General features: G+C 34.4%; 1 protein-coding gene across 1 annotated transcript in view; it reads right to left on the bottom strand.

Moving 5' to 3' along the window:
* Positions 1-11,026, bottom strand: part of COL19A1 (collagen type XIX alpha 1 chain) — a 285,300-nt gene that overhangs the window by 135,900 nt on the left and 138,374 nt on the right. Inside the window, exon 15 of the mRNA XM_036916243.2 lies at positions 1,137-1,190. Coding sequence (XP_036772138.2) covers positions 1,137-1,190 — 54 coding nt within the window. The remainder of the gene's footprint in view (positions 1-1,136; positions 1,191-11,026) is intronic.

Raw genomic sequence — 11,026 nt, forward strand, 5'->3', positions numbered from 1 at the left:
GCCTCTGCCCAAAACAAGACCACACGTGTTCAGTGCCATTCCTGACATCTCCAGAAGGTCCCTGAATGTTTTCTGGGAAAGGCTATCAGCATATTAGTGGGTCAAAACTCCATATGGGAGAAAGACTTAAGAGAACTGGGATGTTACTAACCTGATAAAAGGTAAACCTTGGTACAATACCATTGATCCTCAAAGATTTGAAGAACTCGATATATTTAAGGCAACAGATTTATTTGCCAGAGGGCCAAACTTGAAATAAGAAATAAAGATGACTAAAAAACAGATTTGGGGTTCATATACTGAGACAATACAAGAGAATACGGGATCTAGAGTTCAAAGCCCCAAATTCAAGGCCTGGCTCTGCTTTTTATCAGCTCTTCGACTTTACACAAGTCATCTACACTCTCTGGGCCACACGATCCTCATCTATAAGGTAAGAAAAGCTAGTAACAACCATATCAGAAAGCACACAAAATGTATTGAGATTTTAAAATGACTCGAAAACAAAAACAAGCCACAGAATGGGGGGCCTACGGCTGAAAGTGTTCAACAGAAGCTGACTGATCACCATGCAGGGTCCCCTTGAGTCGGGGGGAGTCAGGCTGACTAGACTGGAGAGAGAAATTGTTATACCCCCCAATGCAATTGTGATTTATTCACTTACTAACTATTTTATCTCAAATGCAGTAAATAGCAACAATGAAAGGAGAGGTAAAGCGTCTCTAATGTTAATCATTTGATTTGGCGTAAGAATGTAGCTCACATCCACAGTCTTTACAGAATTCATGAAAGGGCTGGAGCCCCACATAGATACTTAGCAACCTGACCCACCAAAGATCCGCTTAACACAAAACCCCAAAACATGACAAAGGGGCTCTCGATCAAATTATGGTTAATTCATTCACCTAAAGTACATCTTGAAGTTTGTGTTGCTGATCTTGAAAATATATTGAGTTTTCTGGATGGTAAGAGATCTGTTAAAGTCTCACCTCTCAAATCTCAAATTTCAACCTTCAGATAGTTGATAGTCCCCTTATGCCCATGAACTTACTGTATTTTGGTTCTGTCTTTATTAGTATTCAGAAATAAGTAACCCCTGAGTTAGTAGGCCTGCCAGTTGTTCCAAGTTTACTTACCCTCTGACCCTCTTTTCCAGGTGGACCTTGGAGGCCTGGTATCCCCAGGGATCCCTGTGAGGAAGAAAGGACGCATGTTAACAGACGGTTTCAAGTACACCTGCCTCACAAAGAGTGTTGTGATAATTAACACTTACTTTATTGATGAAATTAAACTTTTAAAGTGATGTTAGCTTTTCCAGGGCTAGACTCTACAATGTATTAATCATGATGAATTGTCCTTCTTTGATGTATCTTTGTAATTAACTCCAGAAAAGAAAAAAAGGCCATTCCAAACCAGGTGAGTGGTTTGACAATTTATAAATAATTTTAAGTGAACATCCTCGTCTGATTGGAACCATATTTCATCAATCTACCATAAATAAACGATAACAATATTTGCAGGCAGACAAAAATGTCTCTCTATACATTTAAACTCAATACATAAGCTACATTTTTGGTCGGGAGTACTTCAAAGTATCCTTTAAGAAAACACATGGTTATGATGTTGGCTTCAACATGTATTTATTCACATTTAAATTTTAGTATCACAGACATTATTTAATACTTTCTCATAACACTGTCAAATAGTAGTGGAAAGAATCATTTTTTTTCAGATTATAAAAAAGGCCCAGGAAATTCCAGCTGCATTAACCTGGAAGTCAAGTCTCCTGATGCTCAATTACTATTACGCAGGAATTCTTACTCAACATGAAACTCAAAATGATGATATTGCCATTTAAAAATGCCTCCAGCAGTTACAGCCAGTCATTTCCTCCCTGAAAGTTGTTGCCTCCTCCTTCCCTGTTCAATGTTTACATGTGGGGCTTTAGTCTCATTTTCTTCTCAGTCCACCATCTCTTGCCGTGATCTCACATTTCCTACTTGACACAGCCACTCTAATCTCACGGGCCTCAGAAATTTAGCATGTCGAGCACCAAACTCAGGATTCTCCCTCCAAAACTGGACCCTCTTCCAGCATTTTCCAACCCATAAAACCGTTTACACAACATCCTGCCAATGCTCACACCAGAAATCTAAACTCATCCTCTATATTTTTCTCTCTCAAACTTCTCCTTCACATCCAGTTACCAAGTGTGGTTGATGTAACACCAAAATATATTTGGATCTGTTTCTCTCCATTCCAACTGTGGCCATCATCAGCTGTTACTGTAAGAGCACCTAGATAACCCTGGACCCCAACCCCTCCAATCTCCACATCACAGCCAAACTGAAATTAAGACAGCCCTGCCTGACCTTTCCTGATTTTCCACATGAAGAGATGAACACTTGTGTCATCAGTCTTGTAGTACGTTGTGCTTGTTCTTTAAAGCATTTATCATAAGTCCATTTAAATGGTTATTCACGTAATGATTCACTTGGCTCTGAGGACAGCAGGTAGAGCTGTCTTATCAACACTATGTGCCTTTTAATGTCTGAGTGAAAAAAAATCATACTAGGGAATCAGTTGACTCTGAGAAAAGGTTTTAGGTAAAGCCAGTCATTTTTTAGAGGGTTTTACAAATATATTTATGATAAACCTATCATATATGAAATGCCTTAAATGGTTCAGAATAAATGAGAAATCTAGTAATACATATTCAAACAAATCTGAATTTACCTTCATTTCAGAAGAAATATTCTTTTGTTACCTAATTTAAAAAATTTTCATTTTTTCAACTAGGACTTTTTAAAAATTGGGATTCATATTTATAATATGACCTTTTTCTTTAGAAGTCATGGCTACCTTTAAACTAAACATCAGATGTGCTTGTGATGATCTATAATTATATGTATGTATTCATTTCTTTGTTTTCCAAAGAAATTTTCATGTCACAATATTCATAATTCCACCATCCAGTTTTATTTTGAATAAAATTATAGACATTTTAATTTTTCATTCTTTGAATGGAGTTATAGACATTTTAATTTTTCATTTGATAAAAGTTGTCAGAATTTAGTATAAATTACTGAAACTAATTTTCAAAAAGTATTAGTATGAAAAGTGCATGTATCACCAATTCTCAGTGTTCCCCAAATCTTTCTGACTCTTTCTCCACAGAACACTAATAAAATGTATATATTACTTTCATTTCTCTTACATACTTTTGGAACAATTTAACATTACAGGGGCAGGTAGAGACTATGTTTCATTGGCAGGATAAAAACTGGAGGATAAAAAAATGATCAGTTCTGTTTGTTTCTATAAAAAAAACCCTGCCAAATGGCATATAACCAAGGAAAGCTGGCTACTTAGGTCAACTTAGGATAGTTAATTCCTAGTGCATAGAAGAAAACCAGATTTTGAAATCCAAACATACCACGTATCAGTTACAATGTAATTATAGGGAGTTGTGTCATTTTCTGTAAGACTGACGCAATATTGGCTCTAGAGTGAATTCTTCCCTGTTACCCTTAAGAAACTATTATCATTTCCTGAAAAGCTAAACTTATCTATAACATTTTGATATCTGTCCAAATGTTGACAACTCTGTCAGTGTTTTAAACATGAGCTACTAAAATATATATATGCCAAACATTCATCAAGGGAGTACAATTAATTCTGAGCCACGTAGCATCAAAATTTTACTCCCTTTCCTATTTGGAGAAATATATAACAAAGGCCTACATAACGCAAAACTATTAAACTTGATTTGAAATGTATTAAAAAAATATTCATGAGAGCCTTTTGCGTGTAATGTCCAAATAGTAGGACGCAGTGCACTCACACCCACAAACCCACTGTTATGCTTCCCGTATGATCGTGACTCTGACTCCGCCCCTTCCCTTTGCTAAGGCTTGGATCCAGCTGATGGAAAATGGGAAATGAATTTTAATCTCCAGTGGATTATTTACTCTTTGAATTATCCATGACCTATTTTTAATCTTAGCCATGTTGCATTACTGTTCAGAATATTTTTGATCTGCCTTTATTGTATTTTAGTTGGCATTTACAAAGAAAAAATAATATTAATATTGACACTGGTAAACATAGGTCAACTAACTGTAGAAAAATTGTATTTTTTCCCAAACTAAGAAATGAAAGTTTGAGGATGATTCATTATTTGTAATTATCCAGCTCACTACCCTACCCACTTAATAAAGACAAACAATGTATTTACTTATCACTTATTATGATAATTACAGATAAACCTCAACTCCAGTTCACTTAAGTTGAACTGAGGTAGAGCTCAGCATTTGTCTCAGAATACTTCCTACAGTTCTTTATTATTCTGGCCTCGTAAATACCATTATGTGTGTGCTTTATCCTCTTAGTTGACTATGAATTCTAGAGTACAGAGCACCATTTTTTTCCTGTACTCCACCACCCTTATAGAAGAGACTCATTAAATACTTAGTAAATTGTATTATAAGGAAGAGAACACTGGAATAGAAGAATGCTGGGTGGTGGTGATGGGAAACAGGTTTCTGGTTTACATGTAATCATAATTATTTGCAAAACTTGGACTTAAAATTAAATACCCCATTGGAGAACTTTCAGTCTTGTCTGTGTTTCTTATCTGAAGTGGCCATTCCATTCTCTCTCTGCTGTCTAAGAGGAAATTGCCCTACAGCTCACTTAAGGATTAATCTTACCATTTTTGACGTCATCTCTATTTTGGAATTTATTTAAATCTCTGAAAACTTTTTGATGTTTTATGGGTTTATACCATTTTTCTAGTTAGAGAATCATATCTTAAGTATCTTTGTGCACAGGATGTATTTGTATACACTGTGCATCATTCTCTTTTTGATTAAATTCGCTGAGGAATAATGCCAATCCATTTTTCTACTTTCTTTACTTAATCTTCTATGAAAATAAGTGTAAATTGGGTTACTCCTAAAATTTTGCAAACATAAAGATTTCTTGCCTTTCTAAACAAGAAGCTTAGGTATATATTTAGGACAGTCATGATGTAAACATCAGCTTTTTTTCTTTTTAGCATAATTCTGGACATTAAAAATGTTGACAAAGAGAGGAATTCACAAGGCTATTACCTCTTTTGGCTGGCATAAAACTATGCAAAACACAGTCCAAGCCAGCTAACCCATTTTCGGTTCCAGTGGAAGCTATCAGTGTGTTCCACTTCCCGCAGTTCTCTCTGGACAATCTGCTGGTTATTTCAGACAGGCTAGAGCTTATCATCATGGAAGCCCATGTAAATATTTAACTGAGAAACTACTTAGAATTAACTGGTTCAGAAGAGAATTTTGAAGTGTTTAACAAATACAGCAGATGTTTGGTAGAGTTAATAGGGTAGATTAATTGCCTTAGAACACATTTTCATTTGTGAAAAGAGGCAACACATATTCGTAACTTCTCAATCAGAGAAAGGAGCTTAAGGAAAAAGGGGAAGTTTCATTTTTTAAGTATTGTTTGCACTCCCTTCTCAGGAATGGTGCAGAATATATGATACCTAAGTCCCATGTCAACAAAAATGTTATGCAAGTAAGTGTATTTTAAGTGGGGTGATTATTGCTTTAGAATATGCTTCATGGCCTTGAAACATAAGATTAAACAAGAATCTGCATACATTCTTAAAATACCACTAGGGCATTTTTTGTCTTTAGAAACAGAGTGTTCAAAATTAAAATGGAAAACAGTTTATCTGTCTTGATAGGAAATTTCATGCCTTTAATATGAGAACAATGGGAACAAATTTCATAAGTTGGATACATCAGGAAAAAAACCCCAAAAAGCAATTAAGTAAAAATATAGCAGACATATAGTCTAGTCATGGAAGCAAATTACATATGAGTTCTGAGAAGTGGCCCTTATGAATGTTTGTATTAATAAATTAAAGGAGCAACCAGTTTTATGTTATTTCACAGAATTATCATGACACAAGATATAATTTCCTTTAGGGTGTGTAAGTATTCAAAAGAGGAAGTCTATGTTTTCTACAAAAAGCTTATCATTTTATCATAAGCAGTTGTCAGCACACACTAGGAAACAGATGTCTTTGAAATAAAGAACAAAAGAAATAAAGAGCAATCCCTTCCATATACTAAAAAAAGCCCTCACAAACCTTTCCAGTAACATTGACAAGAGAAGAATAGAGCTGTCATTACAAAGAAAATGCTACAAACTATTTGGGTGGACAGGAATGTTTCAGTCATTATCAGTTACAGTAAACAGGTTCCATAATTGGATGGACAATGTTATCCTACCTTCAACAATTTAAAAAAGAGAGGCCATCTGTGCTTTCAAAGCCTAACAATTTCATCTGAAAGCTTGGGGAGCATTTTAGACATTAGACATAATGAATTATGGTCATTCTATGTGGTTGCAGGGATAAATTCTAATAATAACCTTTTTCTGTGTTTTCTGAACTCCGAAATTACATCTCTTTTTATTATATAGATTCCCACATTCTCAGTCACTATTGATTGAATAGAACTAGAAATGTTATGAGTGAAATAATAGACCCTGTAGTCTGTGACTCTCCAATGCTGTGGGACATTTGTACTTCCCACAAACTCCCCTAAGAGCGATTTTTGCCCCTATTATGAGACATTCCATTTTGTAAGTTGTGTAGGTACTCAGTTCCCTTCCACGTGCATATTATCTAGCACAACGGATTGCATTTAGTAGGTGCCGAATGGATGAATGGCTGCTAAGTTTCTGATCCTTTACACTTCTCTTGGTGCTTCAACTGTAGTGAGCATATAATTGCCATAGCTACAGAAATTCTTACTTAGAAACTTCTATTCTCCATCCACAAATCCCACTTGATACCAAATCTGTTATTTTTAATTCTTCTGTGGTAGTATTGCAAAATAGATGCTATGATTCTTTTTGGAGAAGTTTGACCTTCATTAGAGGAAGAAATATAAGCTGCATTCTTTATTTCACATTGATGAGATTTAAATAGTTACTTTGTGAATAAACAACATGAACTGAAGAAATTAAAGTATTTATGTAAGCCATTAATTAATAACAGAACCAATCAAGAATTTAAAATGCTTATGTTATTTAAAATAATGGAGTTTCATATTCGGTAATTATTCTTGATTCACTTTCATTTATGTCTTAAGTAATTTTATATTTGTAATTATTCTTGACAATGAAAAACTTTATGTAATTTGCTTTATCTTGACCCTAACCTAATAAATGAAATGGTTTGATTACACTTAACGCATGGCTCTGCTGACAAGTAAAAAATTGGGAGGCCAATGGTCTGTCAAGTCCATTTGTATCATCTGTCTTAATGATTTATGTGAGAGAGAATATGATTGATTCAGTTTTAATGATTAGTCTGATCAGAATAGCAGTCTGCATTTAGGGACTGGCTTTGTCATAGGTCAGTGGCCTCATGGAGACATGTTCCACTGCAGGAAGAGGAAATAATCTATACATAGGTATTTAAATGTCTTCCTGTGTCTTCTGAAGAATGGACAAATGATAGAATGCAATCCCAAATTTAATATCATCAATAACCCTTGCATTTAGCCTATGCAACATAAATGCCTAGACTGAAGGAAACTTAAATCTCATAATTTGAAGATTAAAACATCCATCAGCAGAGTATTCACACACCACATGACAGACCTATGCATAATGCCAAGAACTGAGATGATTCCTACAACAGGAAGCTAAGATACACTTGGGTAAGGTGATGAAAACCAAACTTTTAAGAAGCAAAAATGTTCCATATTGTAATAAAGACATTTAAAAACAATATTAAAAACATATATTGAGGACTTTTCTCTCTTTAGCTTCTTTCTACTGGCCAGAGTCATCTTTTTCTGCCAGAGGCATTCACGTTCCTCAGGTGGATTAAGACCGTAATAGTGTGAGTGTGAAGACAATGGAGGGTCAGTGCCCCACTTCTGACATCTACAAAAGGGCTACGGAATTCACACAAGACAGTCGCCTGCAGGTTAGGTTCTTTTAACAGAAAATACCAATATTTATACGGTCATGAAAATGTGAACATTTTATATATTTTAATTAAAGTAATACTATAACACTATTAACTATTCACCTATGGCTGGGCATTTAGGTTATTTTCATTCTTTTGCTATTTCAACAATGCTGAAATAAACAGCTGTGTACTTGCATAATTTATTAAGTAAGTGAGACTACCTATAGCTCTATTTTCTGGTTCAGAGCAAATCTCAAATTTTGATAGACAATATCAAATTTTCTTCCAACTAGATTATACCTGGATATACCTCCCTTAGATGTATGAGTATGCTTTTCCACATTTTTGCCCATGTACTGCACCATTGAACCTTTTGACTTGGCCAATCTTTTTTTTTTATCATGGTAAGAATACTTAACATGAGATCTACCCTCTTAAGTTTTTAAGTGCACAAGGGAGTATTCACTACAGGCACATGTTGTACAGCCGCTCTCTGCAATATATTAATCTTGTATAACTGAAACCTTATGCCTGTTGAACAGCAGCTCTCTAATTTTCCTTGCCTCCAGTTCCTGTCAACTACCATTCCACTCTCTGTTTCTATGAGTCTGGTGATTGTAGATACCTCAGGTACAAGGACTCATATAGTAGTTGTCTTGTGACTGGCTTATTTCAGAGTTAATGTCCTTCGGGTTCTTTCATGATGCTGCACAGGGCAGGATTTCCTTCTTTTTAAATGTAAAAATGGAATAAGATTCCATTGTACATGTACACTGGATATTAATATTTTTTCCATTCCTCGGTTAATAGATTTGAGGTTGTTTCCGTATCTTGGCAATTTTTGTCACAGGCATATGAAAAGATGCTCCACATCACTAATCATCAAGGAAATCCAAATCAAAACTATAATGAAATATCACTTCACACCTGTTAGGATGGATGCTAAAAAAAAAATTATAAGAGGTGTTGGCAAGGATGTGGAAAAACTGGAGTCCTTGTACACTGTCGGGAGGAATGTAGGTGCAGCTGCTATGAAAACCAGAATGGAGGTTACTAGAAAAATTAAAAATAGAACTACCATATGATCCAGAAATCCCACTTCTGGGTACATATCCAAAAGAACTGAGATCATTGACAATCTTGTAAATGAAAACTAGTATCTCAGAACCATTTTAGTTTACATTTCTCTTATTATGAGTGATTTAGATATCTTTGTATATATTTAAGAGCATTATTCTTTCTTTTCTAAAATTCTGTTCACATTCTTACCCATATTTTAAAAAACTGGGCTTTTGCTTTCCTTTAAAGTTGATTTGTAGGAACCCATTTATATATTAGGAAATCTAGTCCTTTGTTATGATATGAGTTGTAAGTATTTTTCCCCATTTGGCCATTTGACTTGATAATTTTTTTTGCCATACAGGAATTATTTGTTCATGTGGTCAAATTTACTAATTTCTTTTTCATGTTTACTTATTTTTATATTTAAAAATGTATTCTTTATTATTTCTAACATTTCTATATTTTCACAGAACTTCTCTAGTTCAGCTTTTCATTTTTAAAATTTTGATTCATCTATTATTTTTATTGGTATAGAAGTGATGAAGGGGTCCACCTTTGTGTTTCTCCAAATGCTACATAATTGTCCTCATCCACTTATTGAAATGTGATATTTATTTTTATGACCCTTTCAGTTTTGTTTGTTACCTATATAGATGTACCGATAAAGTGTACTAAAACTTTATTTAAAACATCAAATAAATTAAGGCAAGTAAACTGATTCTCAAAGTACAATTATTACACTAATGTTTTATTTAATCATTAAACTTAATAAAAATTTTTGTATTGTGTACTAAAATTTTATTTAAAATATTAAGGTACTAAAGTACTAAAATTTTATTTAAAACATCAAATAAATTAAGGTAAATAAGCTGATTCTCAAAGTACAGATTCAAATTTAGCATTTGAAATATCAGGGAACTGCCCTAACTTTTATAACTGTCAACTTATTCTCAAGTATGCAGCAGGTAAGTTGCTATTGCTGTTAACAGGTCTCAAATGGCAATTATTTGCCACTGATTTGTTAGCACAATGGTATTATCGTGCAAAATATATATTTTTTATCATCTGATTCAACTTAACTTATTGAAGACAGAACCAAGGATATGGTCTTTATGGACTGAACAAGACTTGTTAATTCTGCAGAATACTTGAAAAAAAATACCAAGGTGACCAGTTAAGTATCAAGTGGTTAATTCTTAATTCACAAAATCAGTGAGAACTCTCTGAATTAAGAATGAACTATATGGAGCATTTTGGCAATTTGTGCACTAGCTGATGGGTGAAGTAGTTGCATTGTCTACTTTTTTACTGTTTTGTGGATGTTAACTGAGGAAATGCATGCTAGCAGTTTTTATATTAACAAAGTCTAATACTCAAAGTGTTAGAATTCTGAGACTTAGTTAAATACATCTGAGAGAGCTAACCCCATTTTTGAAATTATATTTTTGTCAATGAACCGATGAATCTATGTACAAATATCTATTTAAACACAACCTTTTAAGAACAGGGTCAAGCATTTAAGCTACATAAGCACATCTTTCACAGACGGAATAAGTAAACGTTGTGTCTGTGTAACTCCAAATCAGTGCAGGCAGCGTTACTGGGAGCACTCATGCTGGCTCACACAGCCCCCCAGGAAGTTATCCCTGTGTCACTTCTCAGTTTGCTGGATTGGTAACATGACATGTTTCCAAATAACAAGACTGTGATGCTGTCCAGGCCAGGATCAAACCCTTCCGTTTTCAAGCTACCAATCAAACATTAGAAAGTAAATAACAATTAATGTCCTCTTCTTATTTCATTGAAATGGAGCAATCAGAAAGGTATTTTCAGGCTTTTGAAAGAGTAACTGCTGTATCATGTGAACAAAGCGAGATAGTTTGAGAATCAATGTGCTAATACAAAGCTGAAACAAGCAAATAGTGAGTAAAAGGACTTTGTGAGTAGCATAGAGACTTACATTTGCACAGAACCAAAAGG

The sequence above is a fragment of the Manis pentadactyla genome, chromosome 16 (assembly GCF_030020395.1).
Source record: "Manis pentadactyla isolate mManPen7 chromosome 16, mManPen7.hap1, whole genome shotgun sequence".
Taxonomy (NCBI): Eukaryota; Metazoa; Chordata; class Mammalia; order Pholidota; family Manidae; genus Manis; species Manis pentadactyla.